Source organism: Nycticebus coucang, chromosome 15 (assembly GCF_027406575.1).
Source record: "Nycticebus coucang isolate mNycCou1 chromosome 15, mNycCou1.pri, whole genome shotgun sequence".
NCBI classification, from domain to species: domain Eukaryota; kingdom Metazoa; phylum Chordata; class Mammalia; order Primates; family Lorisidae; genus Nycticebus; species Nycticebus coucang.
Genome location: NC_069794.1, coordinates 592,689 through 615,571, shown reverse-complemented (window position 1 = coordinate 615,571; position 22,883 = coordinate 592,689). Strand labels below are relative to the sequence as shown.

The following is a 22,883-nucleotide window of genomic DNA, read 5'->3' as shown; positions in this document are numbered from 1 at the left end:
CCACGTAGCTGGGACTACAGGCGCCCACCACAATAGCCCGCTATTTTTTGTTGCAGTTGTTTTTGTTGTTTAGCTGGCCCAGGTTGTGTTCGAACCCACCAGCCTCGGTGCATGTGGATGGCACCGTAACCCCTGTGCCATGGGTGCTAAGCCTATAAATTGATTTTTACACAGAGACAAGCCAAAATAAACTACATACTACTTAGGTACAAAACAAAATAAAACCCTTAAATAAACCAAAAACTCAAACTGAAAATTTAAGCTAAAAAATTTCCAGACAGGCTGGATGCGGTGGCTCATGCCTGTAATCCCAGCACTCTGGGAGCCCAAGGTGTGTTGAAGTCTGCATTGCCGTGTCTCTGGCCCTGACCCAGAGCCTTGTCGAGGCCGGGATGCTAGGTCTCTGGCCCCGGCCCACTCAACTGTCTGGATGTGAGCCGCTGAGCCAGCTTACTTGGGTTAGGTCTCGTTGAGGTCTCAGGTGCCAAAGCACTTTAGAAGTCACAGTCAATATTAGTAGGAGTGAGCATCTCAGCAGCAGTCTTAGTAGGAGAGCAGCGATCAGGTGTTCTCTGAACAAGAAGTGGAGCCAAAGGAAGAGCCCCGGTTAACTTCACCTGAAGCTATTTATAGAAGTAATCCCGTGGCCACCTATGCCAAAGGTGTGGAGACTGCGAACCAATGATGTACATACTTTCCTGCTCTTGTGGGTCTCACTAACAAGAGCCAATGATGTTAAATCCCTTCCCCAATCTCTTATTTCCAAAGTACTTCTCACAGGTGCCTACAAAGGTGGGAGAATCCCTTTAGCTCAGGAGTTCGAGACCAGCCTGAGCAAGAGTGAAACCCTGTCTCTACTAAAAACAGAAAAACTAGCTGGGCATCATGGTGTGCACTTGTAGTCCCAGCTACTGGGGAGGCTGAAGCAAGAGGATCCCTTGAGCTCTGGAGTTTGAGGTTGCTGTGAGCTATGATGCCACAGTATTCTAGTCTGGGTGACAGAGTGAGACTCTCAAAAACAAACAAACAAACAATTTCCAGCTATACAATTTGTAGTAAAATACAAATTATAATACCGCAAAGCCATATAACTCTCAAAGAAGTACTAAAATGTAATTCAATGCACAGGAGAACTGGTTTCAAGTAAGCTAACTTTAATGTGCAGGGGCAGTCAAGATTAAAGTCACCAGGCCAATGTTAACAATGCCGGTTTAGAGATGGCAGGCCTGGCTGGCACAGCACCAGGCAGTGAGCAAGTTCTACACCCAAACTGCTGATATTCATTGCTGGCTCCCTGAGCCCATTAGTCAGTGGGACATCAGTGTGAGAGGGCACAGAGCATTTTAAAATGAAAATACACTTGGTAAACGGTCTGTGAAGCTAGTGAATGATGCCCCATGATTATATCAATGTATACAGCTATGATTTAATAAAAAAAATAAATAAAAAAAGATTATTAAACTGTTATCACCACTCAAAAAAAAAAAAAATGAAAATACAGCCGATCCCAAGTCATAGGAATCCAACTAATGTTCAACTTGCAGTCTTGAATGGAGGTCATTACAGGTGATAGGTTTTTTGTTTCAACATACATGTGAATTCAACTTAGTAACAAACCTACAGAACCTACCTTGTTAGCAATCTGGGGACTGCCTGTATGTAAACCCAGAGGTGAAGAGTCGCTCTTGGCTGGGATCGTCAGGTGTGAGGTATTACAGACTAGCCCACCTACATGTAGAGCAAATGGCAGAGCGGAAGACAGCAGGGGGAAGATGGCACCCAGCTGGCTGTGCTGAAGCCCTCTGTCCACGTCTACTCAGTCTGGGTGGGATCTGCTCTGTGCATGTTTGGGTTCCATACTCACCTAAACCTTTTTGCCCAGGGTTCTTAGCAAAGGTAAAAGTAAACTGATAAAAGTCTTTAAACTTCGCTGTGTCCTTAAGCTCTTGTTCCAGTCTTGGCAGAAGAGCCTTTAGCTTCTCTGTGCTATCGCACCTGTGACAACAGAGACAGTGGCCTGTTACCTGTGGCAGACATGCTCCCTGGTTGATCCTCCTTCCTCCCCCACAGGAACTGTGAACTGTACGTGGCTCCAGCTGGAGACCATGTTTCCCACCTTCCCTGGCAGTGTGGGGCCGCTGAGCCCAGTTCTAAGCGATGGTCTATGAGTGAGTTACAGTGGACAGCCTCTGTCCACTCTGAGATGGATTGTGAACACAGCTGCATGGATCTGAGTAAGCTGCAGCCCTGGATTATAGACTGTGAACGGGGGACTGTGTGAATTATTTCTTAATACAAATGTCACTAAAAACACCAAAACCAAGATGGTTTGCCCTCTCTTTGTGAGTTGGAAATGATGGTGTGGCCTAACTCTGCATTGTGGCCATGCTGTGACCTCCACAATACCCAAGGAGGACACGGTGACAGGATGGAAGGACTCGTGGACCCGAGCTGCCTGCTAGCTTGGACCATGGCCACCTCTGCACTGTCACTCGAGAGGAAAATGAGCCCATATTAGTCAAGCTGCTGTATTTAGGGTTCTCCTCATTATAGCAGGTTAGATTTTAAATATCCAATTATTATAAAACACAGCTCTATATTATTTTATTTTATTTATTTATTTTTGAGACAGTCTAAAGCTGTTGCCATGGGTAGAGTGCCATGGCGTCACTACTCACAGCAACCTCAAACTCTTGGGCTTAAGCCATCCTCTTGCCTTAGCCTCCCAAGTAACTGGGACTATAGGTGCCCACTACAATGCACAACTATTTTTTGGTTTTAGTTGTCATTGTTGTTTGGTGGGTCTGGGCTGGATTCAAACCCGCCAGTTCCAGTGTATATGGTTGGTGCCTTAGCTGCTTGAGCTACAGGCACCGAGACTCTATATTATTTTAAAGTGGGATTTTCTTCCAAAAAGTCAATAACCTTTAAAAACATAAATGCTCTTTAAGACAGAAATCTAAAACAGTGAAAGAAAATCTTTAATTTTGAACTCATGGCAAGGAATACAAGCAACCTAAGGAAAGAAAGCTGAGGAAAGAAAGCTGAGGAAAGCTGAGGAAAGCCCTGGGGTGGGACAAAAAAGCCCATGAACTACCCAGAGAAGCACTAATGCAGATCCGCAGTCAGCCACGTGCCATGCGTGACGCGTAGGTCACAGTGGAGCACACAGATTGACAGTGGCCTCTGACACATCCCCATCACCTAGTGGCAGCTCTGTCACTGTAGCCATTGCAGCGTGTTGGCACAGGGCACTGCCTTTCTACATGTACGTGTGTTTGCACACACAAATGCTCACTGCTGTGTCACAGCTGTGCAAGTGTGCAGCCTGGGGCAACAGGCCCTGCCCTGCAGCCTCAGTGAGCTGTGCGTCTGGGACCCCTGCACGACGATGCAGAGCTCAGACAGCATCCCGGTCACTAAGTGCACAGGACGGGACTGGATGAGTGTGAGCCCACATGCCATCCACAGCCTGCCCTGCAGCCCACCGGGGGAGCAGAGCAGCCGCCCTCCCCTGCAGGGGCTTCCTTCCTGTGCTTTGGAGCTTGATATGAATGGGACCTCAGTGAGTCTCATTTCATGTCTGTCTGTATTTTTTGCCTTTATCATGAATGTGAGGTTCATTCCTGCGGTTTGCATAGCTCCAGCTGGTTCATCTTCTCTCCCAGACACAACTGTTATATCCCTACTTTATAATTTGGAACTCCTAGTGTTGGAGAACACTCTGGTTGTTGCTAGTTTTCTGGTTACGAGCAATGCTGTCAATGTTTCTGTGTGCACACCAGCATCCCTGTGAGAGCTCAAGGCCAGACATCCCAACCTGAGGGGACTGGCTGATAGCCCATGCTATAACAGCACCCGAGAGCGCATACGTACTGCCCACATTTGCACTAACATTTCTGTTGTGTGTTATTTTGGCCATTCGTGAGGATAGGTTCTGTTGTGGGGTTCTAGTTCCTTGTGGTTCTGATTTGTACTTTCCAGGTGGATGGCATAGAACACCTTCTTAGATTTTCCCTAGCCATCTGGTTATCCTCTTTTGTGAAGTGCTTCTTCAAATCTCTTGTGCATTTTTCTGTTTTTGGCCGGGGCTGGGTTTGAACCTGCCACCTCCAGTATATGGGGTCAGCGCCCTACCTCTTTGAGCCACAGGCGCCGCCCTCTTGTGCATTTTTCAATTAAGCTTTCTTTCATTGTCTTACAGAAATTCTAGAAATTAGACTAGAGAAACACAATTCTGTCAGGTATTTTTAAAGAACTCTCATCCAGAATGTGGATTACCTTTACAGTGTTTCTTAATGACTAGAAGTTCTGATTTTTACTATAATTCACTCTACCAGTCTTTTCCTTTAGAGAGAGCGTATGTGTGTATGTTTTGTGATGTTTTAAAACCTACCCTACTGCATGGTCATAAAAAGATTTTCTTACTATATTATTTTCTACGGGATTTTTGCTTTTGCCTTTGGTTTTAAAATCCACAATTCACTTGAAACTCATTTGTATGTATGGTGTGAAATATAGATCAATATTACTTTGTTCTGTATGACGAATTTTCCTAGGACTCCTCTTGTTTACTGTTGTCACAAATCAAATGCTTCCATTTACATGGATTTACATTGCTTCTGAACTCTCCACTTTGTTCCACTGGTCCATTTATCTATTCTGGCACTCAATACCACCTTGTTCTTTAAGTGGCTATTTTTTTTTTTTTATTTCAGAGACAGTCTTACTTTATCACCCTCGGTAGAATGCCATGGTGTCACACAGCTCACAGCAACCTCCAAGTCCTGGGTTTAGGTGATTCTCTTGCTTCAGCCTCCCAAGTAGCTGGGACTACAGGCATCTGCCACAATGCCTGGCTATGTTTTGTTGCTGTTGCAATTTGGATAGGGCTGGGATCGAACCTGCTACCCTTAATATATGGGGCTGGCACCCTGCCCACTGAGCCACAGGCGCTGCCCAAGTGGCTATTCTTGACTGCACATTTTCATATAAATTTCAAATTGGCTTGTCCAATTTTGCATACATAAACTCATTGTCTATCAGGATTTTTAATTAAGATCACATTAAATTTATAAACTTAGAGATAAAATATTGTGGATGAGGTATGTTTCTCACTTGTTCAGGCCTTCTTTCCCAGCTCCCACCAACATTTTTAATCAGATTTATCACAGATATTTTGTATCTTTGATGATACTGAATATGACATATATCTTTAAAGCATTTCGTGGTATTGTGGCATGGGGTGTCCTGGAATTTAATTTTTGTTTATTGGCTTTGGATCCCATGCTCTGGCTAACCTCACTTCTAACATTTTATCTGTAGATGGGACCTGCTATGATCTCCTAATCGATGTTGGAAAAATAGGCTTTGGGTTTTGATCCCTCATGTCAAAGAGAACGTGGCTTATAATTCCAGTAAGTATAATGTTTGCTGTAGGATTTTCTTTTGTCAGGTTAAGGATTGTCCTTTCTATTCTTAGTTTTCTATGAGCATTTTAAAGAAATCATGAATGAATGCTGAACTTTATCAAATCCATCATATGCATTAAAATGATCCTTTTATCTCTCCTGTTGTTAATGTGGTGGATTAATTACATCAATTGCCTTTGTAATGTTAGGCCGTAACAAACCTTGCCATGATGTATTACTGTGGGGTTTTTGGCTATTGATTTGTCTTTTGGGTTGGATTTAGTTTGCAAATAATGTTTAGGATGTTTGCATCTCATATTTGTCTTATGAATCTTCTGGTTCTTGTTGACTGAGAGTGGCCTACCATGTTCCCTTCTCAAAATGGACTTATGGGTTATGCTAGAAGTTAACATAAGGCAAAACAATTGAAAAGTTCAAATTGGTTTGCCCAATTTTGAGGCTGTCTCTAAAAGTTACATTACCAGGTTATGCTTGCTTTAAACCAAATGAGGGAATCTTTCTTCCATACTATTTTCTGGGAGAGGTTGTTTAAAATTGATTTTTTTTTTTTAACTAGGTTTGATAGGATTTGCCAGTGAAGCCATCCCAACTAGGAGTTTTCTCTCTGAGAAGATATTAAATTATAGGCTCAAATTCTTAGAGTTATAGAACTATTAAGATTCTTTAGGCCAGACATGGTGGCTCATGCTTGTAATCCCAACACTCTGTGAGGCCAAGGTGGAAGGATCACTTGAGCTCAGGAGTTTAAGACCAGTCTGAGTAAGAGCAAGACCCTGTCTCTACAAAAAAACTGAAAATTAGCCAGGTGTGGTGGCAGGTACCTGTAGGCCCAGCAACTTGGGAGGCTGAGGAGGGAGGATAGTTTGAGCCCAGGAATTTGAGGCTACAGTGAGTTTAGAGGTGGCCACTGCACTCTACCCCAGAAGACAAAGCATGACCCTGTTGTGGGTAAAAAAAAGAAAAAAAAAGATTTTCTATTTCTTCATCTGTCAGTTTTACTAAGTTGTATTTTAAAAATAATTTATTTCACATAGGCCAGTGGTTCTCAAACTGTGGGTTGAGACCCACAGGAACCATATTAAAGGTTCGCAGCAGTAGGAAGGTTGAGAACCCTTGACATGGGCAGTCCAATTCACTGGCATGAAACTGTTCGTGTCAGACTCCCATTTTAATATCAGGTTGGTCTGTCACTGCGATCCTCTGTTCATCTAGTCAGCTACTACTTTCACACGTCTTCTCAAACAAGCTTTTGGTTTTATTGATCCTTTTAGACAGAGACTCACTATGTCGCCCTTGGTAGAGTGCGGTGGTATCACAGCTCACAGCATCCTCCAACCCTTGGGCTCAAGCAATTCTCTTGCCTCAGCCTCCCAAGTAGCTGGGACTTTAGGCACCTGCCACAATACCGGCTATTTTTTTAGCTGTTGCAGTTGCCATTGTTGTTTAGCTGGCCTGGGCTGAGTTTGAACCCGCCAGTTCCGGTGTATGTGGCTGGCGCCGTAACCACTGTTTTACGGGTGCTGAGCCTATTGATCCTTTCCATTGGCAACTTCTTTTCTATTTAATTATTATTTCTGTCAAGTTACAGCTTGTTTAGAAAATTGTTTTCTAGCTTGGCGCCCATAGCTCAGTGAGTAGGGTGCTGGCCACATACACCAAAGCTGGAAGGTTTGAGCCTGGCCTGGGGTTGCTAAACGACAACTGCCACCAAAAAACAGCTGGGTGTTGGGCAGTATCTGTGGCTCAAAGGAGTAGGACATGGGGCCCCCATACACCAGAGGTGGCGGGTTCAAACCCACAACCCAGCAAAAAAAAAAAAAAAAAAAAAAAAATAGCCAGGCATTGTGGCGGGCACCTCCCAGCTACTTGGGAGGCTGAGGCAAGAGAATCACTTGAGCCCAAGAGTGACAAGGTGAGACTCTGTGATTTCATATGCAGCGTTTTCTTCATTCAATTAAAAATATTGTCTAGTTTCCATTCTAACTTTTTTCAACCTAAGGGTTATTCAGAGGCATACAATCTCCATACCTATTTTAACCTAGTTACCTTTTTGTTATAGTCCCACTTTAATTGTATTGTGGTCAGAAAACATACTCTGAATATTTTAATCTTTTGAAATCTGATGCAACTCACTTTATGGCTCAGTTTATGGCCTATTGTCACTAATGTTCTGCATCTCTTTGAAAAGAATATCTATCAAAAGCAATGAATCAAAAACAATGTTTCAAATATTCCCACTAGATCTTTTGTTGTTTGTCCAAATCTTCTATTTCCTTATTTATTTTTAATCTATTAATTCTACCAGTTATTAAGATGTGAGAATTCTGAATTTGTATTTTTCTCTTTGCAATTGCTTATTTTTGCTTTAAATACTTTGGGATTATTCAGTAAGCGCATACAAATACAAGAGCAATTTCCTTCCTAGTGAAATAAACTTTTTATCATTATGAAATACCCTTCGTTATCTGTAGAGTTGCTTTATGCTTTAAAGCTTATTTTCATATCAACATAGCCATGCCAGCTTTTTTGAGTTAATGTTTGTATGTTATATAAACTCTTGTCCTTTTCAATTGTTTGTGCCCTCATGTTTTAGGTGCATTTTAAACAATATGCACAGTTGATTTTTTAAAAAAATCCATGTAACATTTGGTTTGCTTACAATTAACATACTTTATCACTGATGTATTTGGGTTTACATCCTGCATTTTATCATATGCATATTTGTACTGCCTAAGTTAATTTTCCTTGCATTTTTTTAATTTAAAAAATTTTATTCTATTCTATTTAGAAATGGTGGCGCCTGTGGCTCAGTGGGTAGGACATAGGCCCCATATACTGAGGGTGGCAGTTTCAAACCTGGCCCCCGCTAAACTGCAACAACAAAAAAATAGCTGGGTGTTGTGGCGGGTGCCTGTAGTCCCAGCTACCCGGGAGGCTGAGGCAAGACAAGAGAACTGCCTGAGTCCAGGAGCTGGAGGTTGCTGTGAGCTGTGACTCCACAGCACGAGATTCTGTCTCTAAAAGAAAAAGAAAATTATATATTCTTATGATAGAAAATATTTTCTCCCATTGCATTTTGCCTTTTTCATTTTCTGAACAGTAACTTTTGACAAATAAGTTTTTAATTTTGGTGAAGTCCAATCTGGCAACTTTTCCCTTTATAATTTGTGCTTTTTATATCTTCTCTAAAAAGGTCAAAAAGATATTCTATGTTTTATCTAAAAGCTTTATAATTTTCAATTTGTCTAATTCTCCAATCTAGCTTGTTGATTTTTATGTGCAATACAGAGATTGAGGTTAAATTTTTTCATGTTTATCCAGTTATTTCTGTATCATTTGTTGAAAAGACTTTTTTCCCTTCCTCCACTGAAATGCCTTGACATCTCTGTAAAAACAAAACATCCATGTGGATCTATTCCTGGATTCCCTATTGAATTCCATGGGTTGATGTGTCTCTCCTCAAGCTAGCTGTCCAGATTGTTACAGCCTTACAGCAAGTTCTAAAATCAGGCAGCGTAAGTCTTCCTGCTTTGTTCTTGTTTCAAGGTTGCCAATTTTTTATTTATTTTTTATTTTTTGAGACAGAGTCTCACTTTGTTGCCCTCAGTAGAGTGCTGTGTCATCACAGCTCACAGCAACCTCCAGCTCTTAGGCTTAGGCAATTGTCTTGCCTCAGCCTCCCAAGTAGCTGGCATTACAGGTGCCCGCCACAACACCTGGCTTTTTGTTGTTGTTGCAGTTTGGCCGGGGCCGGGTTTGAACCTGCCACCCTCGGTATTATGGGGCCGGCGCCCTACAAGGTTGCCAATTTTTATTGTTTCTAGTTATATTACGAGACTTCTAAATGTCCAGTTCTCTGGCAACTTTTTGGTCACTTAACTGAACAAAGTGACAAAGTTATTTTCGTCTATCCCACATAGACGGAACTCTCGTGGCTCATTTCTATCATTTGTGTTTTCTGCTGGCTCTTTTCATGTGAGTCTGTCTCCTCCTAGGCCTGCTTATTTCTGACTTTGTGTCAAATGCCGCATTAGAAAACAAGCACTTGTAAGCAGCTTCTCCCAAGCAGCATTCTATTCCTCTGCCAGGCCCTGCAGGCACCAGAAATGTGGGACTGCCTTAATCCTATTTCAGGGACTGATGTCTTCCAGGCCACCCAGATGACCTAGCCAGGGTAGGGGCATTTCCCGTGAGCACTCCCAGTTCACCCTTACTCCCAAAGTACAGGCTGTCCCATTCCAAACTGAAGTGTCCCCCACCCTGAAGACCTGGCAGACCTGCTTTTCCTCTGCTTACAAAAGGCTGTCAAAAGAATTGGCAAATGCCTTCTAGGCTCACCTCTTTTGGGTCTTTTAAAAATGTATCCAGTTTTTCTAGTTTTCCTATAGTAGAATTGATCCAAATTACCTGCTCTACCATTTTTAAACACCGTGCTCAGAAATTTTACCATCTTTAAAAATACTCAGGCCTTCCATTGAAATGATGTAGTATTAATTGTTAAAACCACATTTTCTAATCTTAATCAAGAGAGTTAATGGCCAGAAGAAAGTGTGAGGAAAATAAAAACAGACACAAAAGCAAAAGTATTTTTTGAGGAGCACTTAGCAGTTAGTTTAAATAGTACTAAGCACTGGTGTTAGCTCCATGTTATAGTCAAGTAAGGCATTAATGATACTTTAATATTTTAGGAAGCATCTGTATTAAACACTTTAATATGGAACTTGAATATTTACAAAATGCTTTCACCTTTAGCTGCCCTGTGAGATGTGAACAGTAGTATTATCTATGGTGAACTTATCACCTTAGATCACATTCTGCATACTCTAGATAAGAGGACACAAAAGTATCTAATGTATTTTGGGAAGATTCAAATTTAAAATCCTTAAAATACATTATGACACAATAGGATAATAGACAGGCATTTAAAAACTTTCCTTGAGCTTTTAGATAATGACTAAGAAATGCCAGTAAGTATTTCCATAAGCAGCACTCATTTCCAAAATTTCCCATTTGGGGGAGATTTTAGCAGAAGGGATAATGTATTCATCTAGGCTTTCCTAAGTAAAAAGAACAAAACGAAATATGTTGGTATCATTGTCATAATGATTCATTACCGGTTTGGTTCTACAAAGCCACCAAGAATATGGGAAGATATTACAGGCAGCCCCCAATTTATGAAGATTTGACTTCTGGTTTTTCAACTTTACAGTGGGCTTATCGGGGTATTAAATGCATTTTCAACTTATGACAGGTTTATCAGGATGTAACATCATGTGCTCATTTTGGCAGCACTTAAAATAAATTGCAAAGATGTAAACCTATTACAAGTTGAGAAGCATCTGTATTAGAAATAGTCTTATAAAGTTTATTATTTAAAGAGACAAGGCTGATAAATGTAGATTCATCAGTTTAGTGGAAAAAATAAGTGCCATTTTTTTCTTTTCCCTTGGTTGCTATAAGTAACTGGCTTAAAAACATGTTTACTGTAAGGCTTTATATTCTTTTCAGCAGGTAAAAATATGCTATACTAAGTTTTAAAGACTAAAACATCAGAAATTACAGCAAGTCAGAAAAAATAGCAAGTAGAACACGTTGGCTTTTATACCATTGCATGAAATATAGTCATGCATTGCTTAAGGACAGGGATGCATCCTGATAAACATGTCGTTCTGTGATTTTGTACTGTGTGAACATTAGCGTGAACTTACACAAACCCAAATGACATAGCCTGCTACATACCTGGGCCCTATGTAGCCTATGGTTCCCAGGCTGTGAATCTGCACAGCATGTAACCACACTGAATACTGTGGACAAATGTGACACAATGGTAAACACTGTACATCTAAACATACAAAGACAGTAAAAATAGGGTAGAAATGATAGAAAAGGTACTTCTGCATAGGGCATTTATCACACACGGAGCTTTGAGGACTACAAGTTGCCCTGGGTGAGTCAGTGAGTGAGTGGTAAGTGAACGTGAAGGCCAAGGACATTACTGTAGACGTCATAAACATTGTACACTTTGGCTACACTAAATCTATTAAAAAACATTTCTCTTTCTTCAATAATTAACCTTAGCTTACTGCCATTTTTTATTTTTTAAATTCTTAATTTTTAAAACTCATTTGTATTAACATCTAGCTTAAAACGCAAACATAATGGCTGCACAAATATCTTTTCTTTCTCTCTTATTCTATACACTTTATTTTAAAATGTTTTTATTTTTTAAACTTTTTCAATAAAAACCATAACACAAACAAACATGCACAATAGCCTAGGCCTACACAGGATCAGGATTATCACTATCACTGTTTTCCACCTGCACATCTTGTCCCACTGGAAGGTCTTCAGGGGCAACAATACGCACGAAGCTTTCATCTCCTGTGATAATAGGGCCTTCTCCTGGACACCTCCTGGAGGAACTGCCTGATGCTGTACTGTTAACATTTTTTTATAGTAGGAAGTGTACATTCTACAGTAACGTTAAAAAGTAGAGTGTAATACAAACATAAACTGGTAATATAGTCATTTATTATCAAGTATATGTAACATATGTAGCTGTATGTACTAGACTTTTATGTGACTGGCAGCACAGATTTGTTGACACCAGCATCCATGAGTAATGCGTGGTGCCACGATGTAGTGACAGCTGTGACATCACTAGGTGACAGGAATGTTTAACTCCATTATAACCTTATGGGACCACTGTCACATGCGTGTTCTGCCGCTGACTGGAACATCACTGTGCAGGGCCTGGCGTGGCTCAGTGAGCTTAATGACTACAGGACAGCTGCAGAGGTGCTTTCCTTCACTTTTATGACTTATCTGACAAGTGAGAAATATCTTAAGTTATTAATGGAGCTTTTATCCCAACCCTGTAGGTAGAATAGAGAAATGTTACAAGCAAAAACCAAAATGACACTTTTATTAATGTTTAATACAGTAACATAATGAATCCTATATTTAGCATACAGTATTATAAAATAATTTGAATGGCTGAAAAAATCTGATATTTACTGTAAATTCAAAATTAGAAGAAAAAATTAAAAAGAAAATGAGTTACTTAAGAGATTAATATGACTAAAAATTAAAATGTGAAATGAAATAAAACTTTAAGATGGAATATGAAAGGAAATCAAAGGCTTAATAGTACAGAAGCCTAAGAAATCTGAAAGATATACGAAGAAAATAAAGAGATATGAAATTAATAATAGGTTGCTGAAAAATAAGTAATATTGAAAGTATCTTTGTGAAAAATTTAAACTGACAGCAATTTACTTACCCAAGCTCTGTCATGCCATCTACAAATTCCTTTTTGCTAAATTCACATTGAGTTTCTGCCCTGAATTTCCACGCTATGACCAAAACACTGATACTGGCAGGGTCCAGGCTTAAATCATCACAAAATTGTTGGATCCCATCAATTCCAATTTTGTTTTCATCTTGTGAGTCTGTAATTAAAATTAGGGGAAAAGAAATTATACTGTTTTTGAAAAGTAATCCTAACATAAGCGGTTAGATCCAAACCACTCTACCACACAGTTCAGAGAAGTGTTTCAAATTTATTGATCAATGATGGCAATTTTCTTTTCTTTTTTTTTGAGACAGAGCCTCAAGCTGTCGCCCTGGGTAGGGTACTGTGACATCACAGCTCACAGCAACCTCCAGCTCCTGGGCTTAAGTGATTCTCTTGCCTCAGCCTCCCAAGTAGTTGGGACTACAGGTGCCTGCCACAACGCCCAGCTATTTTTAGAGACAGGGTCTTGCCCTTGCTCATGCGGGTCTTGAACCTGTGAGCTCAAGCAATCCACCTGCCTCAGGCTCTCAGAGTGCTAGGATTACAGGTGTGAGTCACTGCGCCTGGCCTCATAAGTTTTTTATGGTGCTTTGAGTTTTATACAACTCTGCTAAAATAAAGGAATATATTTTTCTTTTTAAATAATTTCATTTGCTAGTTCCACCAGTGCTACTAGACAGTAATTATTTTGGAAAATCATTTTAAGCATTCACAGTTAACAGCTTAGAAATCCAGGCTCCCTACCTCCTACTTCTAGTTTATAAATAAAATTAAAGAACTTAGCATTTGTCTATAGAAAATTAAACACTGAAATCTATCAAAAGCATCCAGAAAGACTTCCCAAAGCTGAGTTTAGTATTTCAGGTCATGTCCGTCATCACACATCATGGTATGTGTATGTGAGTTCTGTTGGTTTAGAGAAGGTACAAAGAGAAAACCTGCAGCTTCTTTGCTTGAATAAAGATTAGGTGTAATGAAAAATTTAACTTTGGTCATTTAATGTAGTACTAATACTACATTATTTATGTATATATTGCTACCGAAGAAAAATTATGATATAAGTTAAAGGAATGAAACTATAGACACCCTTCCAACTGTATTCTCTTACATTAAAGAGAAAACCACCTCAGTCAGAGTTTATGGGACAAAGGCCCTAAAAGTTTAACATTTATTCTCTTATTCATTTCTGTCTACTGACACTGGTAAATTTCAATACAATAATGTTGTATATTTTAATTTGAGGCCTATAGGCTATTCGTCATTATAACATACGAGGCACACGCATTCATGACTGACAGGGGTGTACAGCAGCCAGACTGAGCTGATAAAGCTCCAAACTAAGTACTGATTAATAAAAACAACAACTGTCCCCAATCTGCAAAATAAAGATTACTTTGCCAAGAGCTTTTCCCAAAGCTTATCTACCAACTGAAGTTGTTTTGGTGCTAAAACACTAGCACTGAACGAGAAGAATGCTGATGTTTGCCCCCGCTTTAGAATCACTTCCATGGTTCGGCATTATTCTTAAACAAACTTCTTGCCACAAGTATTTCAGCCTATATAGAAGTGCTTAGAAAATCACTTCAGGACAGAGGTCACCACCATGAAGATGTCATGACCCCTGGGACCAGCTGGTCACATGTCAAACTCTGGGCAGAGCAGGGGGCAGGGTGTGCACCTGACCAACCTGTGGCCGCCTCTTCCCAATCTCCCACCTGTGCTCAGTCAGTCTTGTTTACCCTGGAGACAGAAGACTCTGCAGCTGCGTCTCAGGAAGAGAGGGCACAGCAGCTAGGATCTCTTTCGTCTGAGGCACCACAAACTAGCACACCACTTACTCTGTGTTAGAGATAAGCATGTCTGCCTGGCTTCTTGTGCCACCTCTTACCTTTGTATCTGCTGTACAGCTGCTCCAGCTTCTTCCTGTCCACCACGTTCCGTGTTGATTCCCTGTGGAATGAGTCTGGGTTTTGGAAGAAGCTGTCCGTGGCCTCCTCTAGTTTCCACTCATTCTGTGTTAAGCAGTTGATAGCGGTTCTTTCACCAGTCTGAGTACATGCCATGAACTGGCGGACTTTGTCCTTCTGAGATGATTTGAGCTTATGCTTTGGGGTGCAAAAAAAGCAGGAAAGCCAGTGAAGCCCCTCCGGGGTCTGTGTCCACCTCTATCCCCAATGCCTACATCTCAACTGGACTTAGTTTTCTAGGTGGAGATGTAGGTAGGAACTCAATGTCACTTCAGAATCACAGAAGACAAAGCCTTGTTCTTTATCAAACAGTCTGCCCAGTCTTCTGAAAATTGAAATGATAGCATCTAATAGCAACAAATATGCATTCTATACTTCAAAAAATTATGAGACTATTGTATACAAAATATAGTTTGATCTCTACCCAGTTTACTTTGCATGAAGTATGACAGTACTCGTTCCTAAAAATCTCAGTACTCCCTCTTTGTAACACAGATCAGCCCCGTGATGAAACAAGACAAACCCCTCAGATCACCACTCGGGGCTTCTCTGCAGGGTCTTCTTCAACTTCAAGTTCAGGCTCTAGTGACTAGAAGGATGCTGTATGGTTTGGAAACATTATTAAATTTTTGCCAGTTTTAAATCAGCAGAACCACATTGATGAAAATATACTCACATAACTAAGAATAGTGTTAAAGTAATATACAGAATTTTCACAAAGCCTGCTATAACTCCACAACAATAACACTAACAAGAGTATCTGTGTACAGGAGACAGAAATAAAATGAAAAAATAGGCCAGAGGTTGTGGGTAGGTAATAAATAACAAAACTGCCAAGTAACTGTACTATATATAGTATATAATGGGACAAAATAACATCTTAATACTTTCAGATATGGTATAGTTTTAAGTTTCCACTTAGCTAAGATAATTCCATGAAAGCAACAGTAGAAAAGAAAGCGATTCACTAATTTCTGTAAATCAAAAGAGACTATAATCTACTAGATGCTAATGTTTTTACACAAAGGCTTTAAGACAATCTGATAAAGGGAAATTTTTTTACTTAGGATTTATAACTCAATCTCATACAAATAAAGATGAGAATTTATAAAAACACAGAATTATATCTCACAAATACATGGACAACAAATGCAGATGAAGAAATTGAGGGGAGGGAAAAAAGGAAAGGAAAAGAAGAAAGCCAAGGGTATGATCAGTGTACAGACATGTGGAGCACACACGAAAGCTGACAGGTAGCTGAAAATCTGGCTCCGAGCTTCCCAGCTGTCACAGAAAAGAAAATATAACTAGCTGGGGAAAGCTACCAGTGGCCCAGAAGTGCTACAGCTCCCATCCAACACCTAGATGGAAATGGCTCTGCTGCTCAAGAAAGGAATCATATACAATTTCCCCTCTGCACAGACCTATTCCTCCCCAGCACACAGCAGAGCAGCTTCCCAGAGTTTCTTCCTAAGGCTATCCAAAACCATGCTTATGCCAAAATGTCAAAATAGAATTCAGCAGAACAAGATAATGCAGTCTAGATACGCAGTACCCCGTGTACTCTGAGGGTCCTGGTCCTAAGACCTTTCCCGGATTCCATGATACGAAAACTGTCCTCATAAGAACTCTAAGCTGGACCTGCCTTTCTCTTGCCCTCACAGCAGAGGCCTCTAGGGCTGTGTGGCTGGTGCTGTTACAATAGACTGACATAGAGGATCTGGAAGGCTACCTTTCATGAAGCCAGACATGAAGAATGTAGTATTTACAAAAATGTAAATATGTAACAGGTTTATTATTGCTAATTAAAAAATACATAAATATATATTTTAGGCCAGGTGCTGTGGCTCACACCTATAATCCCAGCACTTTAGGAAGCTGGGGCAGTGGTTCCTGTGGGCCCAGGAGTTCAAGACCAGGCTGGGCAACATAGTGAGACCCTGCCCCTGCCAATCAGTTAATCAATCACTTTCTGTTTCAATTTATTTTTCGTGGGGGGACAGAGTCTTGGTCTGCGGCTTGGGCTAGAGTGCCATGGCCTCAGCCTCCTGATTCAGTCTCACTGCTGAATTACATAGTTTAAAAATTAATTTTGTTTTTTGTTTGTTTCTTTTTTTTTCATCGAGACAGAGTCTCACTTTGTTGGCCTCAGTAGAGTACTGTAGCATCACAGCTCACAGCAACCTCCAGCTTTTGGGCTTAGGTGATTCTCTTGCCTCAGCCTCCAGAGTAGCTGGGACTATAGGTGCCTACCACAACACCTGGCTATTTTTTGTTGCAGTTTGGCAAGGGCTGGGTTTGAATCCGCCACCTTCAGTATATGGGGCTGGTACGCTACTCACTGAGCCACAGGCACCACCCTAAAAGTTAATTTTGTTATATGAATTTCATCTAAAAGAATTTTGACATAGCACCCTTAGAACTTCCAAACTAATAAGCAGGGCAATGTACTTCTCAGGCAACTGAATTATTTAATCTGCATTATACAACTGATGGCTCTATATCAAACAAACATGGAACCTAGAAGATGTGATGATGTCTGATCTGGAGCTACTGCTCCTGATGGTCACTTCCTGAGGCACCTCCATCGCATGACAACATCGTCACACCAACAGCATACAGGAGTACTTTCTACAACTCCAGAAGAGCAGACACAGGAGCACATGGACTCAGGCCGTTCAAAGTGGTTGTGAACCATCATTGTTAGTTGCAGAGTGGGCAAGTGGAAATAGATACACTTGGATACCTCTCCAATCTACTCAAATTGCCTGATCTGTTACAAGACACTCCTACCAACCTTAAACGGCAAGGTGGTGCCAAGCTGCTGGTTCTGAAGAGCAATAGCAGCTGTGGGGGCCAGGCTTAGCCCATAACAAGACTCAGGGTAGATGAAAGGCAAGGTAACGGTCAACACAGCTGCAATAACTTGATGTTACCCCTATAGGTTTCTCCATAAAATAAGTGATTAAAATGACAATCAATAGCTAAGTCTAAAGATGTGCTTCACATCCAAAAGTGACTGAGACCAAACTGCAATTTGTAAAAAAGGGAACTGGCATAAAGGCTCATAAACTAAATACCTACAGGGGAAAGAAAGAAGCTCTGAGCCCATGTAGAGAGGACTAAACCATGTAAAATTAATCAAGGTTCATAAAGCGCAGTACCAGGGCCCATCCTTGAAGCTCCAACAATGTTCACTGACACTTAACATGTCATGAAATTTAAATTATCAAACAATTTGATAGGTGGGGGGGGGCATTTGATATGTTCCATTATTTTATTCAGTTAAAATGTACAAAATTCTTGAAATAAAATCTGGACAACCCCCAGTGGAAATATTAAATAAAATCTCTAAACTATGAAAAAGCCACATTTTAACTGTGACCTTGTGAAAAATCACTTATATAATCCGAGTACCAAGGATGCCCATATATATATAAAATGAAGAAAAATTACACATGAGATGTTCTTCCAGAGACACTTGATACAATAAAATCATCTATCTTCTAGGGTCAACTTACAAGAGCTTTGACAGGGCAATCATTTTTGATCAAATACACTACATAAACTTAATCACTTGACTGTTTTGGTGTAGTGCAGGCCTGCGTGAAGGTATTAAATTCAAATATCCCCATTCACGTCCTTGAACCTTCAAACGCTCTGGTGGTTGAAAGGTACCCTTGGGTATAACAAAACGTACAGGTTTTCCCACGTTTTGGTCCACCCTGCCTCTTTCCTCCTAAGAGCTAGAGAGAGTGATGGCTACCTGCCCACGTGTGTGCATCCTAACTCACTACCATAGTGAAACCGTCTCATGAGGTTACCAGAAGCCCTCTAGGTGCTGAGGCCAGGGGACGTCTTCAGCTGTTCTCTTATTCAGCACTGACGACTGAGCCCTGCTCCTTAAATACCACCCTCTCCATTTCCACTCAATCTTCTAGTCTCATTTCTCAGAGCAGCCCTCCCCTCCCCCTAGCTGTTCTTCCCGGACTAGTCTCGCTTCCTTTGAAACCTTTCAACAGCTCCCCATTACCATTAGGACAAGGACAAAATTCCGTTGGGGAAGACTGCACAATTTGGTTGTAGTCTCCTCACCAGCTTCTTACTGCGTCGGTCTCGTCAAGAAGGCTTATCCGTGCTTTAGGCAGGCGGACGACGGTGCTACTGCCCAAACACACCGTCTCCTGCCGCCGGAGGGTCTGTGCACGCTGTTCTCAGCTTTGTCTCTGGCTAATTCCCACTCACTCTTGAGCGTTCAGCTCACGCGTGTAACTTAGCTAAACCTTCACGACCTCCACACCTGTCACCCCCATCAAACAGGTTCCTGGAACCTGTGTCCCTCCTATCGCTTATCAGAACTGTGACAAAACAGTTGCGTGTTAGAGTACGCCTCGTCCGCCCTGGGCGCCCTACCTACCACCGCCCTGGTACCCATAACGTCTCAGTGCCTGTGACCCGGAGCCCGACGGCCCGCCCATTCCCGAGGTGCCCACCACACTGCAAGGTAACTGACGTGGCTTCCAGACCTGCGCCTGAGCTCCAGGTCTTACCTCGACTTGTCCCGCCACCCGCCGCGGTGTCGCCTTCCCACGCATGCGCTTCCTCCTTCACCCCTCTCAGGTCAGCGCCACCACCTGCACCCACGCCCCAGCCCGGGACGCCACCGCTCTGGCTCTACTCCCGGTTTTGAGCAGTTCTGTCAAAGCCTGCGACCGCTCATTCCTACAGACGGGCTTCGGTTCCGACTCATGGCGGTCCCTGCCCGATCCCTCCCGCAGCCTCCCGGCTCCCCTCGCTGGCCGAGAGCGCGTCCCTCGGCCTCGGATCTGCGCGCGCCCGCGACCTCTAGCATGGGAACCTGCGCTGCTGAGGTCCTGCCGCCCTCGGCGCGACCTGCCCGTCCACTACCTCCCTGCAGTGGCCGCAAGTCCGCCAGGTCCCAGACCACGCCCTGCTGCGGGGTCTGCGACCCCGGACTGGCAGAAGGCAACAAGAGACCACCTACCATTCTCCCCGCGCCTTCCGCGGTCACCGGCCTCAGCCTTGTGCGCAGGCGCAGGTGGCGGCGGCCTCGGGTTTACGGGACAGGGGCCGGGACACCCGACACAGTTGAGTGCGGAACTCCAGCTCCCGGCGTGCACTGCGCCACCAGCGGCCCCACTTGGACCTCGCGCACCCTCCCTCTTCAGCTCCCGACGTGCACTGCGCCTCCCCCCGCCCCCGCCGGGGCCTTGCGTGCAGCCCTCTCTGAGGGGGCCGAGCTCGCTACTTCCGAGGCCTATGCTGGCCTGCGGTTCCCGGGCCACACGCCCACCCTAGACAGGTCTTGGACCCCAGGCGCGGGCCAGGTCTGGCACGGAACTCCAATTTCAGGCGTGCACAGCACCGCCCGGTCTCCGCCTTCTTAAAGGGGCTGCGGTCCCGACTCCGCGCGCGTCGCGAGAGCGCGCGCTGCGGAGAGGGCGACTGTCGGGCCCTCCCCTCCGGCCCCGGGGCCGCATGGGAAGGGATGCGGGGAAGGCCGTACCCGCCGCGCCCCTCGGCTCCTGGAGCCGCGGAGTTGGGCCCAGGTTGTGCCACCGCCCCGGAGCTCCGGGTTGGGGGACAGTGATGACCAGTCGGACGCCCTGGGCGCGGCTCCTCGGCCCCGGGGGGCGCTGCGAGGTACGTTCTGGAGAAGCGTGCCGGGAGCTCAGACCTCACTGCGGCGTGGGGGCTGTCTTTCCCGGGGGTTTCCTTCCCCTCCTCGGGGCACCCCTTCCCAGGGCCCTCCTTCTCTGCCTTGGCCCTGTTGCTATTCTTGGGGGGCGTCTGGCCCGAGGGTAGCGCGAAAGTTTAGCTCTTAGAAACCCGGACTCCAGGGAGCAGGGTTTCTCGAAGCCGAGCGGCGACTTCCCGGAGCCACACACGACTCTGCGCGGACGGTCCCCCGGGCGCAGTGGACCCCGGGGCGCGGCAGGCGCTCTCCCTTCTCTCTGGTTCGGTTCTGCCCGGGCGGAGGAGGGCTCCTCCATCTCCTCTGCTCTGCCAGGCCCTTATCTTGGTCCTTTGAGGATCTTATCTGCTACAACGTGAATGAATGTAATAGCTATTTAAACATCCCTTTGGAACAGGTAGGACGCCAAAGTTCACATATTATAAATCGTAATTATTTACTCTCAGCCTTTTAATACAAGTTTTCCATCATTTCGATTAGAGCTTCTTATTGGTCTTTTAAATTTCTCTTATATCCCTAGTTTTTTAAAAGGAGTCTTTTAATGGCTGGATTACTTGGTGAAATATTTGATTTTTCTAGAGGTTTAGCTTAACACTAAATACTTTGAGGCTTTTTAATGTCCATAAAAATTATCTTTCTTTCCTTTTTCTTACCTCGTTCTCCAATCTTTTACTAATTAAATATAAATGATATATATAATATCCAGTAGAACTTCTGTAATTGACCACCTCCCTACACTGACCACCTCAAGTTGACCTAATTTTCTTAGACTGGACATGCCCCACATGTAGGTATCAGTAGGCCTAGTTCCTTATATTGCAACCTTCTTCTATGCTAATTAGTCTGTTATGGTCACTTGGGTGGTCAACTACAGAGGTTCTATTATACTTAATTTTTTGGCAACCATAAATTATATGTATAGGATTATAAGTGCCCTATCTTTAAGAAATATTCTTTAGAGTTTAAAATAGGTTTTTTAAGTTAAGTCTATCAGATTAGATTGAGGAAAATTTCTATTGAGAATTTTTTGCTTTCATTGATCTCTTTTTTGCCTACTCAAATACTGTATTGTGCTGAACTTGTGGTATCATGAAGAATCTCAAATTTTAAGGCATTTATTACAAATAATCCTCATTTTCCTTTTTTCAGGGGAAGCTAAATAACTCTGTTCCACATTGATCTTGTCCTGGCCATACCTGCACCACTTGCCCCGGGAATTTCCCTCCCCATAACTCCAGGCTGGCAGTAGTGATGCCTGGTCAGCATGTGCCCAGGTTCTGGTTCAGGTGCTTGGGTGTATTCTCATTCATTTTCTCTCTCTCTCTCTCTCTCTCCCCCCCCCCCCCCCCCATTCTGCACTAGGCTGTCTTGTCCTGCCCTGTGTGACACAGCCTGGCAGTCTGGAGAAGGACCTTTCCTTTTTCACTGAGGCCTTAGCATTTGCTGGAGGGCGGCTGCTTAATAAATACTTGTGGGATGGAAAAATCAGATTCCTTTTCTGTAGTCTAGTCTGGTTAATGCTGCAGCAGTGGGTCCGACAGGCCTGAGGAAGGGAGGAAGGAGGGCTCTTTTGCTAACAGGTGGAGTGGATGAGCCCCAAAGGGGCCCTTCTAAGGGCTGCCTCAGTCTTCCTTGTAGGCCTGCCTTGGAGTGTCCTGAGGACTCGTGGAGGAGAAGGAGCTGCTGGTGCTTCAGCAGATGGCCTATAAGGAAGGAAGGAAGGAGTCTTCAACTTTGGTGGCTTTGCTTTGAAAAAGCCTGATCTTAGATATATTGCTCTGCTTTGCCATTGAGCTTTTCATGTAGTAAATGACATGTGATGTTACTGAATAGAATAGATCAATGTGATTTTTATGTAAAATGGTACTGAACTAAAGGTATTAAAAGTTCTTTGGCTGGGCATGGTGGCTCATGCCAGTAATACTAGCACTTTGGGAGGCCGAAGCGGATGGATTGCCTGAGCTCAGGAGTTGGAGACCAGCCTGAGTGAGAGCAAAAAGACCCTGTCTCTAAAAATAGCTGGGCATTGTGGCAGGCGCCTGTAGTCCCAGCTGCTTGGGAGGCTGAGGCAAAAGAATTGCTTAAGCCCAAGAGTTGGAGGTTGCTGTGACCTGTGATGCCACAGCACTCTACCGAGGGGGACATAGTGAGACACTGTCTCAAAAAAAAAAAAAAAGGGGGGGGGCGGCGCCTGTGGCTCAAGCAGTAGGGCGCCAGTCCCATATGCCGGAGGTGGCGGGTTCAAACCCTGCCCCGGCCAAAAAAAAAAAAGAAAAGAAAAAGATAATTTGTACTTTAAGAATGTACACATAATTTCAATTTCATGTTCACACTTATGTTTCAGTGGAAAATTTCACTGTAATGACAAGTAAAATCCTCAAAGATTTCTCTTTGAAAAGTAATGGCTCCCTTGCAAATTGACTAGAGAGATTTCTGGATCCTGGTTGAGGAAAGAACCAGCAACGAGGGTA

General features: G+C 43.2%; 2 protein-coding genes across 11 annotated transcripts in view; one reads left to right on the top strand and one right to left on the bottom strand.

Moving 5' to 3' along the window:
* DCUN1D2 (defective in cullin neddylation 1 domain containing 2) overlaps positions 1-19,840 on the bottom strand; it is a 37,387-nt gene extending 17,547 nt beyond the window's left edge. Inside the window, exons 1-4 of one of the 5 annotated variants that reach the window (XM_053563040.1) lie at positions 19,702-19,840; positions 14,618-14,834; positions 12,715-12,883; positions 1,865-1,995 (exon numbers count right to left, since the gene is read on the bottom strand). In XM_053563040.1, the coding sequence (XP_053419015.1) occupies positions 1,865-1,995; positions 12,715-12,883; positions 14,618-14,834; positions 19,702-19,704 (520 nt within the window). In that variant the 5' untranslated portion in view covers positions 19,705-19,840. The other 4 variants (XM_053563038.1, XM_053563042.1, XM_053563039.1 and 1 more) reach the window with 4 other exon arrangements.
* Positions 19,841-19,979: 139 nt separating this feature from the next.
* The window catches only part of TMCO3 (transmembrane and coiled-coil domains 3), a 53,300-nt gene continuing 50,396 nt past the window's right edge, over positions 19,980-22,883 (top strand). For 5 of the 6 annotated variants that reach the window (XM_053563030.1, XM_053563029.1, XM_053563027.1 and 2 more), the window contains exon 1: positions 19,980-20,360. The gene's annotated coding sequence lies outside the window, so the exon portion shown is untranslated. Of the gene's footprint in view, positions 20,361-20,388; positions 20,810-22,883 lie in introns of those variants that run through there. The other variant, XM_053563028.1, reaches the window with a different exon arrangement.